General features: G+C 40.4%; 1 protein-coding gene across 1 annotated transcript in view; it reads left to right on the forward strand.

Moving 5' to 3' along the window:
• The window catches only part of ARIH2 (ariadne RBR E3 ubiquitin protein ligase 2), a 63,548-nt gene extending 45,949 nt beyond the window's left edge, over window positions 1-17,599 (forward strand). Inside the window, exons 7-14 of the mRNA XM_044003418.1 lie at window positions 1,752-1,869; window positions 2,999-3,049; window positions 3,145-3,166; window positions 8,227-8,378; window positions 10,018-10,161; window positions 12,246-12,314; window positions 13,421-13,504; window positions 14,531-17,599. Coding sequence (XP_043859353.1) covers window positions 1,752-1,869; window positions 2,999-3,049; window positions 3,145-3,166; window positions 8,227-8,378; window positions 10,018-10,161; window positions 12,246-12,314; window positions 13,421-13,504; window positions 14,531-14,602 — 712 coding nt within the window. The 3' untranslated portion in view covers window positions 14,603-17,599. The remainder of the gene's footprint in view (window positions 1-1,751; window positions 1,870-2,998; window positions 3,050-3,144; window positions 3,167-8,226; window positions 8,379-10,017; window positions 10,162-12,245; window positions 12,315-13,420; window positions 13,505-14,530) is intronic.
• Window positions 17,600-21,734: the final 4,135 nt, after the last annotated feature.

A 21,734-nucleotide genomic window follows, 5' to 3' on the forward strand; every position in this document is an offset into this window, starting at 1 on the left:
AAACACGGTGCTTTTGAGCCATTTTGTCAGGAAATCTCCATTTTCAAGATGTGGCACTTTGTGAGTAATAGGGTAGTTGGTGGTAACAACTTTACTATCACTTGATACTTTGAGCTTCAACAAATTGCTGTTGGTTAGACATGTTGACTTTCCCCAAGGATGTCCCCAAACCTGAAATTGCCTTTTGAAAGGTTTCCTAGCTATTACAAGAATGGAAATCAAGTGAAACTGAGGCTTTTATTTTTATTTAATTTGGTAGGGAATTCTATATTTATGTTTATATTAAAATGTATATACCTTTATCTGTAATGGGGAGCAGGAATGACTGGAATAGGTTTATTCCCCTGAGGAGTTTTGAGTTCCAACAGTTAGTTGGAATAGGAGGCAGCTTCTTTGTAACTGCCTTTGTAATACTAAATTTACATACAGAGACCTGAGCTAACTTGCACACATAATCTCTCTGAATTTCTGGTTTGTATTTCTAAGTCATTGTAGTTTGTTAATGGTACTTAGTATTTAATTTGGCTCAATTGCTTTAGTATTTTATCAAGATATTATTTTATCCAAATAATTATTGTATATCCTAGAAAAAAATAAAAGCCCAATCCTACTTTTAGAATAGGTATAAAATAGCCTGGATAATAATTTTCAAGTAGTATATAATTTTGGGTTTTCTTCTCTTTGTGATTCATCATGGACACCACTGGTTACCTAGCAGGTGAAGACTGATTTTAGTACAGTTGTCTTCTTAGTGGTTAAGATGAATATTTGGGAATGATTTTTTTATTTTACATACCTGTGCTATTATACTTTATTTACTCGTTATCATGTAATTATGTGTTCAAGGTAGATATAACTTCCTGGTGTATAAAATTATGGTGCATGGTTCTTTCTCTAGATTCTGAATAATTTCTGAAGCCATAAAATATCTGAACTAGAGGGGACCCTAAAGATCATCTAACTACCTAATCTTTTTATTTCAATCTGCATGCTTCTCTTACATGACATTCATTCTTTCCCTGAGACATTTTTTAAGATCCTTGCTCATAAGGGGCTGCTAGGTGGTATAGTGAATAAAGCACCAGTCCTGGATTCAGGAAGACCTGAGTTCAGATTTGGCCTCAGACACTTGACACTTATTAGCTTGTGTGACCCTGGGCAAGTAACTTAACCCTCATCTACCCCCCTCCCACCCACCACAAAAAGATCCTTGCTCATAGCAAGAAATCAAAAGGGACAAAAGTCATTATGAATCTAGCATGTATCAGGATGTGTTTATTAGGGACTGAGAGGCAGTTGGCTCAAAGATTGGGCTGTTCTTATAATTGAAGTGAATTGATACAATTGTGCCATAATCATTAGAAGATTTCCAAATGGTCAACTTTAAGGGTTTTTTGTCTTTTTTTTTCCCCAAATGGTCAACTTTAAAATAAGGGTGGTTTTGTTTTGTTTTGTATGGGGTAGTTAATTCTGATTTGTAAAGAGGATTGAGACCAGGTTGAATATTTTTTAATAAAAATTATCCCTCATTAGGGATTTGAGGATTTGTTTCAGGAGGATTCGGATTGAAGGAGAGTTCAAGAAATGTTTAAATAAATTATTGAATAAACAAGGGTTTCGGGGCCTTGAGAGGCAAAACTACACTTTTGGAAAAACTCAAATGCTACTGATGTGGGTAAAAGGTAGATTTATGACATCAGCCCATACTGAACTTGTTGGAATTTGAATCCCTTTCTTTTCTGATTTTTAAGTTTCAAGTGTCGTCAGATGTATCATGCCCCTACAGACTGCGCCACAATCCGGAAATGGCTCACAAAGTGTGCAGACGACTCAGAAACGGCAAACTACATTAGTGCTCACACTAAAGATGTAAGGAATGTTTAGACTGCCAGCTCCCTGGGGATGCTTTTTATCTTCTCTGTCACCAACCTTATCATTGACGATGATCAGAAAAGATCACCAGTTCCTTCCTTTTGTCTGTTATGTTGCAGCTTTCATTGGGTATGCTGGGGGGTGGGGGGTGGGGGGCGGGGAGGGCTTCTTTGTCAGGCCTAGCAATGACATTCTTCACATGGTAGTGTCTTGTAATGCCCTTTGAGAGTTAGGGGACCTAAAAGTGAATCTGTCATACTCATAAATATGCCCTGTAGGCAATTCTGGCTTTGGTGATGAAGAACTGGGTTAGGTAGAACCAGCCACCAACTATATAGATGCTGCCTTACAGTGGCAAGAAAGATACCATCAAAATCTTTCAGAGAAGGGGACTTCTAAGCAAAATGAAATAGCTGGGGAATGAAGTTAGTATCCTCTTACTGTTGTTCTTCAAGACAATGCTATAATTCCCAGAACTGCTTGACAGGAAGGGTAGATGCATGGAAAACTGGAGTTTTTGTCACTCTTCCTGTGGGATGGTCACTAACCCAGTGCCATTCATCTGTCCATGAGCTCACGCAAATGGAATATATAAGTAAAACTTTTATTTGGAACTCAGTAACTTCCCTTACTTCAGATGGTAGGCTCAGTTCTGAAATGATTTTTATGTAATGAGTTACATTGATGGTCGCTGGGTCTCTATAACGTTGGGTGTATATTCCATTGGGCAGTTCTGGAAGCAGGATTCTGGGCAAGTTGACCAGGGTTAATCCATTCTGAGGCAACTCTTACAGTCTGAAGGGAACTGATTTTGCCTTTCTGCTGACTCAGTCCTGAGCTTAATCTGAACAGTTTATCTGGCAGATTGCACAATTTCTGGAGATCAACTGGTGCTTGAGGGAGGGGGTCAGAGCCAAGAATACTAATCTCATTTCCTTGGAATTATTGTTCCAGAACCAGTGACCTCCTGTTGAGCCACTGAACCACCACGTTAAAGTGAGATTTTCCTCCCCCGAAGTCTTGCACAATTAGCCACTGGGCATGGGTGCCAAGAGTTTTGTGTTATTTGTCTTAAAACCAGCATAAGGTAGCGAATGAACCTAATGGAACGATTCTGTTTTCCCAGTGTCCCAAGTGCAATATCTGTATTGAGAAGAATGGAGGCTGCAATCACATGGTGAGCAGAAACCCTGATATTTCACTTATCATTGATGATGCAAAACCTTTTGGTCAATATACATGTTAATATCTCCCCTTTTCTTTCTCTTTCAGCAATGTTCTAAGTGTAAACATGGTAAGTCCTAGCTTTAGCTCACATTCTGGGCCCTGTGGCGGTGTCTGTTGTTTCTGGTATTTGTGTTTATTTTTATGGTGAAGCACTTTTTATATTGAAATGAATAAACTATGGGTTTATTAGTCACATGAGACCTTTTGAATGAATTCTTACACAGTGTTGTTCATTAAAGCTTTCACTGTTTTTATCCAAGTGATACTAGATCATTTTCTCTTTCTGGTATCTCATTCCATTGGTTCTCTTCATGGAGCTCAGCCCTAAAAGCTGGCAGATATTTTCTCAGTGGTTTGTACCAGAAAAGTAGTGACCAACACTGAGTTCATTTTTGTAAGTGGTATCTTACAGTGTGGCATGGTGGGAAAGGTCAGAGAATCTGGGTTCAAATTTTAACTGTTCCATTTTCTTTGTGATCTGTAGCCAAGTAACTTCCTTGTTTTGGGCTTCTACTTCCTCCTCTATAAGATGAGGAGTTGGATGGTCTGTCCCTGCTCTAAAAGCATCCTAAGTCCAGGCACTTTTCTCTGGAGAAAAGGACACCTATCTGCTAGCAATGTGACTATTCCTGACATCAGGAGACATTCTGATATCCTTCTTATAATAACTTTATTAATGATGTCTAGCCATGAATCTCTTTACCTGCTGAATAGATAGGCTACCTGTGCTGTGTTTTTTGATTGAAAGTAGATTTCTTTGGTCAAAGGATATGAACAGGCAGTTTTCTGATGAAGAAACCAAAGCTATCTATTCCCATATGAAAAAATGCTCTAAATCTCTAATGATTAGAGAGATGCAAATTAAAACAACTCTGAGGTACCACCTGACACCTATCAGATTGGCTAAAATGACAAAAAAGGAAGATAATAAATGTTGGAGAGGCTGTGGGAAAATTGGAACACTAATGCATTGTTGGTGGAGCTGTGAGCTGATCCAACCATTCTGGAGAGCAATTTGGAATTATGCCCAAAGGGCGATAAAGCTGTGCATACCCTTTGACCCAGCAATCCCACTTTTAGGTCTTTTGCCCAAAGAAATCATGGAAGGGGGAAAGGGACCCACATGTACAAAAATATTTATAGCTGCTCTTTACGTGGTAGCAAGGAATTGGAAGTTGAGGGGGTGCCCATCAATTGGGGAATGGCTGGACAAGTTGTGGTATATGAATACAATGGAATACTATTGTGCTGTAAGAAATGATGAGCAGGAAGAGTTCAGAGAAACCTGGAGGGTCTTACGTGAGCTGATGATGAGTGAGATGAGCAGAACCAGAAGAACATTGTACACAGTATCATCAACATTGAGTGTTGACCTACTGTGATGGACTATATTCTTCTCACCAATGCAATGGTACAGAAGAGTTCCAGGGAACTCATGATAGAAGAGGATCTCCAAATCCAAGAAAAAAAAGAAAGAAAGAACTGTGGAGTATAGATGCTGATTGAACCATATTATTTCTTTTGTTTTGGGTGCTGTTGTTTTTTTTTTCTATTTTGAGGTTTTGCATCACTGCTCTGATTCTTTCTCTTGTAACAGGATTAATGCAGAAATAGGATTAATGTTATTATGTGTATATATATGTGTGTGTATATATATATCTATATGTATAGATATATATAGATATAACCTATATCAGATTACCTGCTGTCTAGGGGAGGGGGGAGGGAGGGGAGGGAGGGAGGGAGAAAAATCTGAAATTGTAAAGCATGTATAAACAAAAGTTGAGAACTATCTTTACATGTAACGGAAAAAATAAACTATCTCATAATGTAAAAAAAAAAAAAAAAAGAATAAAAAAAAAAAAAAAAAAAAAGTAGATTTCTTGACTTTCTGAAACTCCTCCCTGTTGAAGCCCACATTCTTCTTTGTCCATGAGTGTTGTACAATACCACTGATTTGTGAAGAAGTGTGACGTAATAGGATTGCCAAAGTCAGAAGGCTTGCTTCAGATCATACTTCTGCAAACTGTTAGTGCCTTTGTGCCCTTGGCAAGTCAGGTCACCTCTCTGGACTTTGTTTTGTTCATCAGTCAAATGCAAAAGTTAGGCTAGATCACTTAGAAGGTCATCTCCAAATCGGGTTTAAAGTTTAGCAGTCTGATCCTGAGCTAGTCATTTTACTGTCTTATGCCCAGCTGGAGGAGAGTCTTTGCTTCATTTTGAGCTTGCTTAATTTCTTTACAGCTTTGATAAAAATTTAATTTAAAAGGGGAGTTTTATATGTGATTAAGAGTTGGGAAATGCTTATTCCTGTTAAGAACAAATTATGTAGAATTGACTTCTTAAAAATTTGCTCTTTCTTCCTGTCAGAAGTGACTCAGGAGTAGAAATCCCTTTGGAGAATAAAACCAAATGGGTTTCTCACATGATCTCTTTTGTCCCTTTGTTTACCCGTCCAAAAAAACACCAGGCTTTTTGTATGTAGTGTTTGTTGAGAGAGGAGAAGGCAGCAGATTAATGGCACTTATCCTGTCTTGACTGAAATTCATGGGTTGAGAAGTAAGATTTCTAAGAGCTTCTGAGCTTTCCTTCTTGGTTCTTTCCCAGAATGGAAACAAACTCCACCTTGTTCATGAAATTGCCCATTAGGTAACTTGTCCTTTTTTTTTTTAATTAATAAAGTATTTTATTTTTTTTCCCGTTACATGTAAAGATAGTTCTCAACTTTTGTTTATACAAGCTTTCCAATTTCAGATTTTTCTCCCTCCCTCCCCTCCCTCACCCCTCCCCTAGACAGCAGGTAATCTGATATAGGTTATATATATATGTATATATAAGTGTATATATATGTGTATATATATATATATATATATATATATATATATATATACACATAATAACATTAAACATATTTCTGCATTAGTCATGTTATAAGAGAAAAATCAGAGCAATGACGAAAAACCTCAAAATAGAAAAACATCAGCACCAAAACCAAAAGAAATAGTATGGTTCATTCAGCATCTACTCCACAGTTCTTTTTTTGTTTGTTTTTTCTGGATTTGGAGATCCTCTTCTATCATGAGTTCCCTGGAACTCTTCTGTACCATTGCATTGGTGAGAAGAATATAGTCCATCACAGTAGATCAACACTCGATGTTGATGATACTGTGTACAGTGTTCTTCTGGTTCTGCTCATCTCACTCATCATCAGCCCATGCAAGACCCTCCAGGTTTCTCTGAACTCTTCCTGCTCATCGTTTCTTTTTTTTGTTTTGTTTTGTTTTGTGTTTTTTTTTTTGCGGGGCAGTGGGGGTTAAGTGACTTGCCCAGGGTCACACAGCTAGTATGTGTCAAGTGTCTGAGGCTGGACTTGAACTCAGGTACTCCTGAATCCAGGGCCGGTGCTTTATCCACTGCGCCACCTAGCTGCCCCCTGCTCATCGTTTCTTACAGCACAATAGTATCCATTGTATTCATATACCACAACTTGTCCAGCCATTCCCCAAGTGATGGGCATCCCCTCAACTTCCAATTCCTTGCCACCACATAAAGAGAAGCTATAAATATTTTTGTACATGTGGGTCCCTTTCCCCTTTCCATGATTTCTTTGGGCAAAAGACCCAAAAGTGGTATTGCTGGGTCAAAGGGTATGCACAGCTTTATCGCCCTTTGGGCATAATTCCAAATTGCTCTCCAGAATGGTTGGATCAGTTCACAGCTCCACCAACAATGCATTAGTGTTCCAATTTTCCCACAGCTTCTCCAACATTTATTATTTTCCTTTTTTGTCATTTTAGCCAATCTGATAGGTGTCAGGTGGTACTTCAGAGTTGTTTTAATTTGCATCTCTCTAATCATGAGAGATTTAGAGCATTTTTTCATATGGGAATAGATAGCTTTGGTTTCTTCATCAGAAAACTGCCTGTTCATATCCTTTGACCATTTCTCAATTGGGGAATGACTTGGATTCTTATAAATTTGATTTAGTTCCCTATATATTTTAGAAATGAGGCCTTTATCAGAAGTACTGGCCATAAAAATTGTTTCCCAGCTTTCTGCCTCCCTTCTAATTTTGGATGTATTGTTTTTGTTTGTACAAAAATTTTTTAATTTAATGTAATCAAAATCTTCCATTTTGCATTTTATAATATACTCTATCTCTTGTTTGGTCATAAACTGTTTTCCTTTCCAAAGATCTGATAGGTATACTATTCCTTTCTCTCCTAATTTACCTATGGTATCACCTCTTATGTCTAAATCATGTATCCATTTTGACCTTATTTTTAACTTGTCCTTCTTAAAGGTGCTCTTTCATCTCTCTCTCTCTCTCTCTCTCTCTCTCTCTCTCTCTCTCTCTCTCTCTCTCTCTCTCTCGGCTTGTTTATCCTACTTCAGAGCTGTCTGTCCATGTCATTCAGTCATTTGACATTTTTTAAAGCACCTATTTTGTGCCAGGCATTGTATTAAGATTCTTGTACTAGATGTCTTGATTGTGTATATGGAAGGGGGGAAAGGGGAACAGAATGGCTTCAATGGTTTCTGTAGAGGGGGTATTGTTAGGTGATATCCAAGCAGCTCTTAGACAAATTTTAGGTCTCCCGGTAAAAGAATATGATGTGGGGGCAGCTAGGTGGCGCAGTGGATAAAGCACTGGCCCTGGATTCAGGAGGACCTGAGTTCAAATCCAGCCTCAGACACTTGACACTTACTAGTTGTGTGACCCTGGGCGAGTCACTTAACCCTCATTGTCCTGGAAAAAATATATATGTGTGTGTGTGTATGACATAAGCCTGTTGGTGATGTCTCTTTGTGTTGATGACATGCATGCTGCTCGAGCCTATCATCTCTGTACACAGCTGCTCCATAGCAGAGGCCAGTTTACTATTTTTACCAACTCTTGGTACTAGGTGAATAATAAGGATGAGCCGAGGGACATTGTCTACCAAGTAGCACCCTGGGGTGTGTTGAGTCTGCCCTTTGGGCAGAGGAGTGCCCAGAAATCTAACCAACACAGAGTGGCTTTGCCTTAACTCTGCTTCCCAAGTAATAGGCCTTTGCCACAGGCATTTCAGGAGGGAGCAGTTTCTTTGATGCTGTGATTGACTTGATCTTTGCTGTTCTATACAGATTTCTGCTGGATGTGTCTAGGAGACTGGAAGACCCATGGCAGCGAGTACTACGAGTGCAGTCGGTACAAAGAAAATCCTGATATTGTAAACCAGAGTCAGCAGGCCCAGGCGAGGGAGGCCCTTAAGAAGTACTTGTTCTACTTTGAGAGGGTAGGAGACCTCTCGCTAACCCACAGTCATGAGTTTAGTTTCCTTTGGTTTGCCAGCGATGGTTAAGCTAGATTCTGGCAGCACTGACGAATTTATAGAGATGTGGGGGCTTTGAAGACCCCATTTTAGGTGATGGAGATCTAGAACCAACTGTTGGGATTAATGTTGGCTTAAGAAGACTCTTCAAAAATTCCCTCATCTCTGGTTTATAAGAGCAGCCAGAGTACTATGGCTTATGGCTGGATAGCATCCTCTGTTATGCTGTAGTGGTATGAACTCATATGCTGCTGCTGCTCAGGTTGTATACTCTGGGGAGCACATAAAGACGGTCCACAGAAACCCATCCTAGAGAACTCAGCCCATAAATACTTTGGGTTAGCCAGGATACTGATTTTCAGTAAACATTATAATAGTAACATTAATACTGTCTATTATCTTGATAGTGTGTCTCCTTCCATCTTTATCTTTGGTCTCTTACCCTTCTTAAGCCATAGTTTAAAAAAAAAAAAGAAGTTGGGGAGGGGAATTGAAGTTCCTGGAGTTCCTTCTAGCTCTAAATTTTATGACTCTTAATCTGTTTAGTCTATGGCATTCTAATAACCACCCTTCTCCATTTCATACACAAGTAAATCATACTAGCTGTGTACATTTAGGCAAATACTTAACCCTTCAGAACTTAGATAATTCCAAGGTCCCTTTTGGTTCTGAATCCCGAACTCTTCTGACCTCAGTTTTGTCCTCAGGAAACTGATAACCTCTGAAGCTTCTTCCAACTCCAGCATTCTCTGAACGCCCTTTTACAAACTACAAGTTTTGTCTTGCTCATGGATACTTAATTAGAATATGAACAAAAACTGAACAATTCATTAAATGCCTACTATGTATATGATGCTGGACTTGGTATCTCCATAACTAATGCTAAGGAAATGCCTTTGTATGTAGTCCAGGAATTATTATTGTGTAGCAGTTATGCAAAATGAATTCTTTTTTCCTCTCCTGAGGGCTTTGTCAATGTAAAGCAACCCTTTATAAATGATTACATTTGGGGCAGCTAGGTGGCGCAGTGGATAAAAGCACTGGCCCTGAAGTCAGGAGTACCTGAGTTCAAATCCGGCCTCAGACACTTACTAGCTGTGTGACCTTGGGCAAGTCACTTAACCCCAATTGCCTCACTAAAATAAATAAATAAATAAATGATTACATTTAGCAAGATTATTAATTATTCTTTTGAATGTCTCCCTAGCACTTGGTTTCAAATTTTGAATTTGGTATTTTTGTAGAATTTTTCTTGATACTTTTGCACTGGACCCTTTTCACCTGAGGGTAGAAGTAATTTTTTTTTCCTAGAAGGTGGGAAATTGAAGTTCCCCATATGTATGATAAGGGAAGACTCATTGGTTCCTAGCAGTACCTTCCCTTCTCACAAGCACATGAAGCCCCCACTGTCTTCAGTATGGGAGCAATCTGGGGCATCCTTATTTGTGTGGCATTGACTTATTCCAGCTGTTCTGCTGGTTGCCACTTCAGCATTCCTTGTCTACTTTGACATTTATTTGCCCCTTTTCCTGTAGTCCATATGTTCTCCTCCCATCTCCCCAAAAGTCCTCCATTCCTCCTTTTCCCTCTATCCCTGCTACAGTGGGAAAATCATAATAAGAGCTTACAGCTAGAGGCACAGACATATCAACGAATTCATGAGAAGATCCAGGAAAGAGTAATGAACAATCTGGGGACTTGGATCGACTGGCAATACCTGCAGAATGCTGCTAAGCTCCTAGCCAAGGTGAGGCGACTGCTCCCCTGCCTGACCTCAGGTCTTTGTAAGTCTTGGTGATAGGCAGCAGAGGGAAAGAATTCTGCATAAAAGCTTCCTGTAGGGGGCAGCTAGGTGGTGCAGTGGATAAAGCACTGGACCTGGATTCAGGAGGACCTGAGTTCAGATCCGGCCTCAGACCCTTGATACTTACTAGCTATGTGACCCTGGGCAAGTCACTTAACCCCCATTGCCCTGTTTAAAAAGAAAAAAGGTTCCTGTAGAGACTGAAATTTGTGTTATCCTCCTAAAATCCCACCAGATAAGATACAATATTCAGAAAATATCCTACAAATAATAACTGTTTTTGACAAATATTTGTTGAATTGAATGAGATCCTTGCCCTCAATGAGCTAAAGCTATTTAAGGAGACAAAATTTATGTGAAATTACTTGAGATCTTATATTCCCTCATAGCTGTCCATCAGTGAATAAATTAGGAGATAGGACATAATGATTGTATAGTACAAACTCTTAAGCACTGTAGAAGCAGGGAAATTTGAGGCATACTCAGCCCTCACCTGGAAACTCTTCCCTACTCCCAATTACTTTTTTTTTCTAGGTGCCCCATGACTATGGAGTCACATAAACAACATTCTGTCCTATGGCCCTGTGTTAAACCAACTTTCTGTTACTGAGATAGTCCATGTGATGGTTATGCAGTGCAGATGCACTTTGTTAAAATTTTGAATTTCCTCAAAGAATTTACTCTCCTTTGAACTAAGGTCCTCCTCCAGTGCTTCATTGTGGTGTGGAGAAGATCCTCAGTTTTTAAAGGCTTTGCCAATAGAATATAACCTCTGGCAGGCCTTGCCAACTTAAAAAGGATTTGGGTTCCAACCTGGTAATGGGCTGTGCATCTGTCATCCAAGGGCCAGCCAAGAGTTAGATAGTATCTTTACCCAGTAGATACTGGGCTGGCTCTTGTATTGTTGTTGACCAATGTGATAAAATAATGGAATTTGGCAGACACTCAGGGGTCCCACCTGATTGATCTAGTATTGTTTGAGAAACCAACTAAGTATCTACTTGAGATGATTAGATATAGGCCACACCTGGCCTGCCCTGAGTGACATATACTACTGTCACTGGGGGGACCACTCTTAGCCAAGCAACTTGAAGGACCTCCCTTTTGGGGGAGGGAGAGAAAAAGTAGAAAAGGAGAATGCTGAGGGTGGGAGCTCACTTTCCTGTTGGTGAGCTTCTGAGAGCAGACTTCAGAGGGGCTGCACAGCTGACTCCTATAGAAACTACGGACCCCAGGTGGTGAGTTAATAGAAATGAGGCCAGCTCTTCGAATTAGCTGAACTGGAAGCAGGTTTGGGGGTTGAGTCAGTCTCTGCTAGAGCCAGGGAGCTTATCCATTTTTCTCTTCACCTATTCCCTTGTCACTGGCTTTATTAATTTCACCTTTGTTATATATTTTATTCCCATTAATGAAACCTGATTTGTTTGTAGCAAAGAGGCTGTTAGTCTCCTTTCTTATTAGCCTGGGAGAAATAACAAAAAAAGGCAGTTTGGAAGGGAGGAAACTTTGGATCTAGAGGTCCCTCATCATTTTCTGAACCCCAATATTACGGCGAGCCACCCAATTAACTCTCCCCATATTAAATTTGGCCCTTACACCAGTGTGAGGACTTGGTAGGTGGAAAGAGTGAGTTGTGACCTGCAGTATTGGTGGCACCCCCTGGTACCAAGGAAATAGTGCCTTCATTCTGTTGTGTTTTTTTTTTTTAATTTAATTCTTTAAGATTTCTTCAAGACCCTATGCCTGAAGAGCCTAACTAATTTATATGGGTTGGTTAAAGACTGGAAAACCAGAAGAGGAACCAAATAGACTAAAAGTGATAGTCTAGAATTGCTTTTTTAAATTATGGGGGGGGGTTGGGGCAGTGAGGGTTAAGTGACTTGCCCAGGGTCACACAGGTAGTAAGTGTCAAGTGTCTGAGGCCGGATTTGAACTCGGGTCCTCCTGAATCCAGGGTCAGTGTTTTATTCACTGTGCCACCTAGCTGCCCCTAATCTAGACTTTCTTAAAAAAATTTTTTTTTACAGTGTCGATATACGCTGCAATACACGTATCCATATGCATACTACATGGAGTCTGGACCGAGGAAGAAGCTGGTAAGGAGATTCTGCCCTCTTCTCATTCCAGTCAGTACAAGTTCATTTCTCTCCATGTTTTCTGGAGAAGATTCCATATTCATATGAAATTCTGGTTCTTGAGTAGTTTACAAGGAAAATTGAATGTATAAATCATTAATTTACTGTGATTTTTTTTTTGACTTGGCATTTTACCCAGAAGAATCTCATGGGGTTTAATTGAATCCTTCTATTTGTGAATCAGTAACAACTCTTGTAATGCACCATGCCTAGTAATTTCCTTGAAGAATGTGAGTCTTTGAACCAGGAGAGACCTTAAGCTTCCTAATTAGCTAGAACATAGGCTATAGAAGAACACCTGATTGACTTTGCCCTAAATCACAACTGTTTCTTGACTCCTTTGCCCAACATCTGTTTCTCTGATTGTTTGAGGTAAATTAGTATATCCCACAAGCATCTTCTTTCCTTATCTCTTTGCTATATGCACACAATATCATTGAGGGTTGACCCTTTATCTGAATTCTGGGAAAGATTGAGCAGGGACCCCCTTTTGAGTTATATTATCCATGATGGGTAACTTCCAGAGCCCTCTTTGTTTTTGTTTGAACCTACTCACAAAGGACTTTCCTAGACTAAATTTAAAGAGCCCCATTTGAGTTGGAAAAGCCTATGGTGTGTCCCTTATTTTAACTGATTGTAAAAATGAGGAGGAAAAAGAATAGCAGAAACTTGGATGATTGTGACACCAGTCCTCATGGTGGAGCACAAACTTCCTCCCACTGAGATCCAAAGCATTTGCCCCTGTCGTTAAAGAGTTCCTTTTGTTTTGAGTAACAGGTATCCATCCAGTCTTTCTTGCATTTCTCTGCTAATATTATACTTAGAAGTGCATTTAAATATATACCTATATGTCATCTATGAATATGTTTCTGTGAAGGGGGAATTGTAACATTCCAGATGAAATTTTTGTACTTCAGAATTACTAATATGCTTGGACAGATTAGTAAAACTTAATAACGTATTGGGCTCTAAAGTGCATGCTGTATGTTATTTGTTACATTTGCTCCTCACTCAAATCCTTGTTCTAGATTTTCTTTCCTGTTCAATCTTTTGTGTTGTTGCTATAGTTTGAGTATCAGCAGGCCCAGCTCGAGGCAGAAATTGAGAACCTGTCATGGAAGGTGGAGCGAGCAGATAGCTATGACAGAGGGGTAAGTTATTCTTCTTTCTCTTGAATGCCCTGCTCTCATTGGCTAGATGAAGCAGAAACCCAATGAGAGAGCCAATACCAGCAGAGACCAGCAGAATCTAGTTTAGAACAACGAACCTAATGGAAGAAGATGAAAGGTACAGAGTCTGGCTGTGTGGGCAGAGAATAAGTACAGTGAGAATGATCTGGGCATTTTTGTGCTCTGCAAGCCTAAGGAGCCCACACCATGCCAACCTAACCAGAGACCTTCCTCAGGAGAGGCTTACTGTCCAGTGTGAAGCCCCTGGCCCTCAGGCACTGAGGGTACCTCACTGGCTGAAAGACTGGACACCATTGCTTGCAGAGCAGGCAAGGATATATACTCGTTGAGGCCAAAGATGATCTTATTTTTGCCTTTGTATTACATCTAGCCTTTCACAGAATGATCAGTGGCTTTTAAATTTTGGTTGTATTGAATGTTTAGCCCAAGGAAGAGAAAACTCAGGAGGAAATATGATCACTGATGTCAAGTTTTTGAAGGCCCTTGTGTAAATGTCTCCCTTTTGCTTGTTTTTCTCCCCAGAGGACAGGATTAGGAACAATTGAGTAGCAATTTCAGCAACAGATTCTTGACTCAGTGTGAAGAACTTCTTACACGCTTAGAATTGTCCTGAACACTTTTATTTTTTTATTTATGCAATGTGGCTGATATGGAAATATGTTTTCCATGACTTCAAATGTTTAATGGGTGTCATAATTTGCCTTTCTCAGTGAAAGGAGAGAGAATTTGGAACTGACAATTTTTTTAAAGAATTTTTTTAATTAAAGAAAAAAAGTAGAGCTGTCCAATGATAGAATTAGCTACTTCATGAGGGAGGGAGCTCTCAGAACTAAAGGTCTTCAAACAGATCCTGGCTGGCAGCTTGGCTCTGGGATGTTAAAGAGGAGATGTTTCTTCCTCAGGTGATATCTGGGGTGCTTTCCTAGTGATGTGACTATATTCTTTCTCCATATAAAGAAGGTGAGCCAGTGTGATCTTACTTTTCAGGACTTGGAGAATCAGATGCACATAGCTGAGCAGCGGAGGAGAACGCTGCTGAAGGATTTTCATGACACATAAGTCAGGTCACAGGAGGATACGGGGTGAGAGGGAAGAGAGCATTGAGAAAACAAGGCATCCAGCAGCATCATTGCATGGAACGGGCACTGCCACTGGAGAGCACAGACCAAGAACAACGCCCCAGCCCCTCACAGCTCTCCCATTTTAGTCACTTTCAGTTTTCTTCTCATCTTTCCGCTTTTGTTTGTGCCAGGGTAGAGGCCATATTGAATTGGCATCCTTATGGGACTTTGTAAATTTCCCCTGGATTGTTGTTGGGAGGGAGGGAAAGTTTTTCTGAATGGCTGTTAATAGTATTAGATCATTACAACTTCTGTAATTTTTAAAGGTTGTAAAATTATACAAAACAAAACAAACAAAAAAACCCTAGAATAACACAGAACCCTTTTAAAAAAATAATAAATTGGCATTGGAGTGTTTTTTCCTTTAGATATTCTGCTTAGAAAGTAACATTTGCTCCCCATCCACACTGCTTTTGTGCTGAGCTTTATGAAATGCCACATTGGCCTTCTTGGGGTTGCCTCCCCTTTTCCTGCTCAGATATGCTTGGCAGCAGCTTTGATTGCCCAGGGAAGAGAGCAACCAACCTCTTCCAGGAGCTTCTGTTGGGGAGGAGCCTGGAAGCACTGTAAGCTGGATCATGTCAACTACTCATTCAGCTGCTCTTCTTCCTACGCTAGGTGCTGGGGGATCTTGCCAAATTCTGAATCCAAAAAAACCCCAGTCCAGGTTGAGGTATAGCCACCTATTGCCCTGAGTCCTGGGGTATTTGGCAAAAATTGGATTTTTCTTGATATGCCCCATTATGCTTCTTATAGGGTTAGCTTTTAATCCATCTTTCTAGCTGGATTACTGAGCATTATCAGTTTGGGATTTTTTTCCCCATACCTACCCCTGTGCTTTGTCCTGGTGAGTCGTTTTGGGCATGTTTGTGAACTGGTGCCAGGGGCATGCATGTGAGGACCTCTCCCAAAGGTTGATGGTTTCTCACCAGGATACCTTGAAAAGGATTCTGAGTGCCTGGATTGCTTCCTCTTTGCCTTTCTGAGGGAGGGATGGTAAATTGAGTCCTGAGAAAAGCTGTGGCTGGGCCAGCAAGGACCAGTCGTGGGCTGTTGTTATGGGGGATCCAAGACAGTTTTAGTGGTCAAGAAACAGAGAAGAGAATTATCTAAAAATCATGACTCTCAGGATAGCAGAATTGAAAACACAGACATAAAGAAATGATCCATTGGCAGCTCCTCAGACTATATCAGACTCCTGAGTGTGTCCCCTGAATTGGAGACCTTTGAAAGAAAGTATCTTGCTACCTGCCTTCGTATGGAAATAGGGAGCCTATCCGAGTGAATAGAATCATCTTAAATGTGGCCCTCCTGTGAAAAAGTGAAGAAAGAACTATGGGTGAAAAAGTGGAGAAAGAACTATGTTGGAGTCACCATGGACTGACTGGAAGTGGTCTTTGCCCACTGGCTTCTTCTTTCCCATCTGAGCGTTGTCAGTCAAGAAGTCCCTTCTTATCTTCGCACACATTTTCATGTGTGACCTACATTAATCCTAAGACTGCTTTGAGATTTTCTTTGGCCACTCTAGAAAACTCTCCATTGGCTTTGAGCTGACCTTTTGACATTTGTTCACTATTTTTCTCCTGTTGAAACGACTCCCTTAAACATCAAGCATCCCTGAGATTCTGGAGGGCATTTGGTGCCTACTTTAGTGTTGTTCCCAGTCTCCGACTGCACAAAAGTTGTAGGCCTACAGTACTACAATACCTTTAAACCTATATTTGGAAGTCTTTGAAAAAGCAGATCTAAGATACTTGTGAAAGCTTCTGATGTCTTTTATCTCCAGGGGATAATGTGTTCAGCTGTGCTCAGGGGGTACGACAGGGCTTTCCTCTGGGAGAGCCCTCAGAGCTTTTATCTCCGCAGTTATCCTCCAAGCCTAAGAGTTCAAGAATGAATTCTTCTGTTCTCTGCTTGGCCACCTGGAGGTAGGGATGGGGTTTTAGAGAGATTGTAAAGGAGTTGGAGCTCCTTTGGAGCTTACATCCATCCATTTTCACTTTCCAACACCCAGTTATGCATTTATTTCTTGGGTGCTATGTAAACTGTGAAATTAATTCCACCTGAGAGTCAGCTGTGACAGTGGAGGGGTTATTGTTGGGTGGGGTTGACCTGTAAGCCCTTCCCCCATTCCTCTCCTTGAAAAGCAAAGCCCTGTTTTCTGAGAAGAGGACGGGCAATTATGAATGAGGGAAGGGCAGTGAAGAATTAATCTAGAAACACCACATTCATAAGCTAACTGTAAATAAGAAGAGCGTTCCTTCTGAGAACAGGAAGGGGGTGGGTGCCTCGTTTTCCTCACATTGAGGATTCCAGTGTTTGGAACCTTCTTCTTTTTGTGATGTCTTTTTTGTGGCACCAGCTTTGCTTCTAGAACTTTTGGTTGTAGCTTTGCTCATATAATTCACTGGCCATCACATACCCTTGACATCTTAGGCAGCACCAAGGAGTTTCTCTAAACTGCATGACTGCTGCTCTTGGTGCACGAGATTGTGCACATATATGTGTGTGTGTGCGCGCGCACGCTCAGACGTGCATACCCATGTGCACACACAAATATACAAATTGCTTTTGCACTGATGCTGGAGCCACAAAGGGTTTCTGTACCATAATCACAGCTTTGAGCCCTTATGACTTTGAATCAAGTGCTCGACAGAATGTATTTTCTTTTCAATGAGGCTTGTTCTAGACCTTAGCTGGCTGTCACTTTTAAGTTTTCTGACGGTCTAGAAAGCTGGGAGAATCTGGCAGACTCTAACTCTGCTTTGCATGGGGTAGAAAAGGAGGAAGAGCAGGATATTTTCTCATAAAATGGCCCCATCTCTTGGTTTTCCTTTAGAGAGGAAAGGTGAATTGGGGCAATGTACTCTGCTCTTAAGTTTCCCAGAATTCTAGTGGTTTATTCAAAATAAATTGTAAATTTCTAATTTTAAAAGGCTTGTGTGTGGAGTCATTTTTCTAAGCAGTATCTGAAGAAGCCTGTATTTCAACAGTCCTTGGTGTGTATAAGCAGCTCATGTTGTAGAATTCCTAACAGCTCACTGGGTTGTCAAGGCAAGAGCTGCCTGGGAACTCTGACATCCCAGCTCTGCACATAACATTTTACCTGTCTGCCTAATTACAATTTAATGTGAACCAGAGTAGCTCCATCTCTCCAGGTCTTGGTTACCTCCACTATATTTTGCCACCTTGTACAAGGATTTCCTTAGTACCTGTTCCCTCAAGAGAAAACCATAAGGATTACAAAGCACTTTTCATGTCACAACCCTAAAAGGTGGGTGCATCAGTGCTTTTAACTCGTTGCAATTTTACCAGTATGGCTATTGTCTCCACTGACATATCGAAGCTCCTCTGAGCCATAGTGAGTGGTCTTCATGAGTTGCCATGGCCAAAAATGTAATCACCTCAAGGCCAATTTGGTGATGAGTCTGTCCAAATTTAGCTGCATGGCTTCCTGGACAACAAAGGTTTGTAGAAGGACTCATACCTACAGCCTTTTAACTTGAGAGAAGCTGCCAAATCCCATAGTCCACAGGCATCCCAGGTTCACTTCTGTGCTGATAAACCATTTGAAGTCAGCCAGCATTTACGAAGCACGTAAAAAGTGTGCTAAGTGCTACACTTTGATATACGGCAGTGCAGATGGTGCAAGTTATTAACAAACAATTAAAACCAAGTGAAATACATAAAGGCATATACTGTAAACTAGAACTGTAACAAGAACATTGTGGAGAATTGATATTTACTCCTGTTATCCCCATTTTATAGATTAGGAAATTGAGGCTTTAGGTTAAATGCCTTGACCATGTTTACACATCTATTAAGCAACTGAGCTTTGGCACCCAGGTTTCCTGACTCTGAAGTCCAAAATTTTTTCTGCTGCACCAGCTGGATGTGAGTCAAAAAAAAGATTTATCTTCTCTGCCATGCAGAGAAAGAGGCCTATGAGATCCTGTATTTCAATGGTACCTTGTTCCTAATCCTGAAAATTTGAAGTTGTACTGTGTTTGTTTCCCATTTTTAAGAACCAGCAGAGTGTCATGGTATGAATCTCATAATTTTAGGAAAAGTTATTAGACTGATGAACTCTGTAAATAATTCATGGCTTGTTTCCTAAGTAGGGAGACTAAGGATATAAGAAATATGACTGGTGTTATTGCAAGAGAACATTTTCTAAGGATATAATTTAAAAGTGGATGGAGTCGAGGCAGCTAGGTGACGCAGTGGATAGAGCACCAGACCTGGAGTCAGGAGGACCTGAGTTCAAATCCGGCCTCAGACACTTAACACTTACTAGTTGTGTGACCCTGGGCAAGTCGCTTAACCCCAATTGCCTCACAAAACAAAACAAAAAAAAGTGGATGGAGTTGGGCAGCTAGGTGGTGCAGTGGATAAAGCACTACCTTTGATTCAGGAAGACCTGAGTTCAAATCCAACCTCAGACACTTGACACTTACTAGCTGTGTGACCCTGGACAAGTCACTTAACCCCCATTGCCCCACAAAACAAAAACAACAAAAAAAAGTGGATGGAGTGCTGTTGTGCACATGTTTATTCTGTCTATATCCTGAATTTTAAATACCACTGGAGGGGGCAGCTAGGTGGTACAGTGAATAAAGCACTGGCCCTGGATTCAGAAGGACCTGAGTTCAGATCTAGCCTCAGACACTTGACACTAGCTGTGTGACCCTGAGCAAGTTACTTAACCCTCCTTGCCCTGAAAAAAAAAAATGCCACTGGAGACATTCATTGATGCTGTCATGCTACAAGAAATGTTGACACCTCTTGTGTGCAGAGTACATGCTAGTTGCTGGAAAAGCCTGATCTTCACATACCTTATAGTCTAACTAGTGCATGAAGGACCTGTGATTTCATCTATGCAAAGACTATTCTGATACAAATCAAAACTTGGGAATTGCTTGAGGCTCAATGTCACAACTACGACACAAGATTTGAATCCATGTCTTCCCATTCCAAGGCCAGCATTCTGGTTATTACAACAGTTTCATAATTATATGTGATGAGGGCATCAGAGAAAGACAAAAAGCCTGGAACTAGGCCTTTGGTGCAGAGCATGCTGTTAAAGACAGAGCTAGAGGGTAGTTTGGCTATGCTGTACAGGAGGGAGTGATATTTCATCTGGGATAATCCAGAAAAAATTGGGTAATGCCAAATGATGCAAGGTCTTGAATGCCAGATGAAATAATCTCAATTTTATATCTTAGGTGGTAAGGAGCCACTGAAGATTTTTTAATAGCTTCATGACCACCAGGTCCATGTATAAGAAATGTATGGTATGGGGGGGCAGCTAGATGGCACAGTGGATAAAGCACCAGCCCTGGATTCAGGAAGACCTGAGTTCAAATCCGGCCTCAGACATTTGACACTAGCTGTGTGACCCTGGGCAAGTCACTTAACCCTCATTGTGCTGCAAAAAAAGAAAAGAAAAGAAATGTATGGTATGTGTTATAATGGGAATAGTGTGTTCTTCAGGAACCTGAATACCAGTGTTTGTGTCCAAAGTACACTTTCTCATCCCTCTGACCATTTTGATGGGTAACACCTTTATGAAATGCAATGTATACCAGTAAGTGCCAGGATTAAAGCCATTGTCTTCCTAGCCAGACTTGTCCAGCCCTTGTCCCAGTCAGAACCCTTGTGATAATACTACCAACTTGGCCCCACTTACCATTCAGCTCAGTCCCTGAATCTAATCATCCTGTATTTATTTACTCACATGTCTATCCTGACCTCTAGTCTCTGCCTCAGCTCCATGGCTGTGGGCACCAGTACCTTTCCCCAGTATCCCCATAACCTTCCCTTCTTTTCAGATTTTAGAGTGGGAGACCCTTTCAACTATCAACTGCTACTTCTACCCTTTGGCTAGCAAATGCATACCTCCTGTTATCTTAATTACTGTGTTCCAGCCAAGATGAAAAGTCTTCCTCTGCTATAGTCTCTCCTTATAATCTTCTAATTCAGTTTAACCATTCCCCTTTCCTTGTTCCTTCTGGAAACTCTAATCTATTTTTTTTTTTTTTTAGCAAGGCAATTGGGGTTAAGTGACTTGCCCAGGGTCACACAGCTAGTGTTAAGTGTCTGAGGCTGGATTTGAACTCGGGTCCTCCTGAATCCAGGGCCGGTGCTCTATCCACTGCGCCACCTAGCTGCCCCTCTAATCTATTTTTTTAAAAACATTGTTATTTAAAGCCCTCCCTGTTCCCTCAGAGGTAAGCAATATAGGTTATACGTGTGCAATTATGTGAAACATTTCTGCATTAGTCATTTTGCATAAAAAGACGAATAAAAGAAAAGAATGAAAGTGAAAAATATGCTTGTCTGTATTCAATATCAGTTCTTTCTCTGAAGGCAAATGGTATGTTTCATGCTTCATCGTTAGTCCTTTGGGATTGTCTTGGATCATTATATTGCTGAGAATTGTTGTCATTCACAGTTCTTCATCCTACAATATTGTTACAGTGTACAACGGTTTCCTGGTTCTGTTCACTATGCATCAGTTCATGTAAATCCAGATTTTTCTGAAATCATCCTGCTTGTCATTTCTTATAGCACAATAATATTCCATTATAATCTTATACCACAGCTTGTTCAGCCATTCCCCAATTGTTGGGCATCCCTTTAATTTCCAATTCTTGGCTACCACAGAAAGAACTACTATAAATATTTTTGTACAAATAGGTCTTTTTCCCTTTTTTTCGATGTCTTTGGGATATAGATCTAGCAGTGATATTGCTGCATCAAAGGCTATACATAGTTTGATTTACCTTTGGGCATAGTTCCAAATTGCTCTCCAGAATGGTTGGATCAATTCACAACTGAACCAACAGTGCAAAAGAAAATGTTGGATGTTGGAGGGAATACAGAAAAGCAGTAATAGTAAATGCACACTTTTCAGACCATAATAAAAATTATACTTAATAAGGAGCCATTGAAGCATAGATTCAAAATTAATAGGAAACTAATCCTAAAGAATGAGTAGGTCAAAGAACAAATAGAAACATACATTACCTCCACCACCATGTCTCTGAAATTCCTCTCTTGAGGGCTGC

This window comes from Dromiciops gliroides, chromosome 1 (assembly GCF_019393635.1).
Source record: "Dromiciops gliroides isolate mDroGli1 chromosome 1, mDroGli1.pri, whole genome shotgun sequence".
NCBI lineage: Eukaryota > Metazoa > Chordata > Mammalia > Microbiotheria > Microbiotheriidae > Dromiciops > Dromiciops gliroides.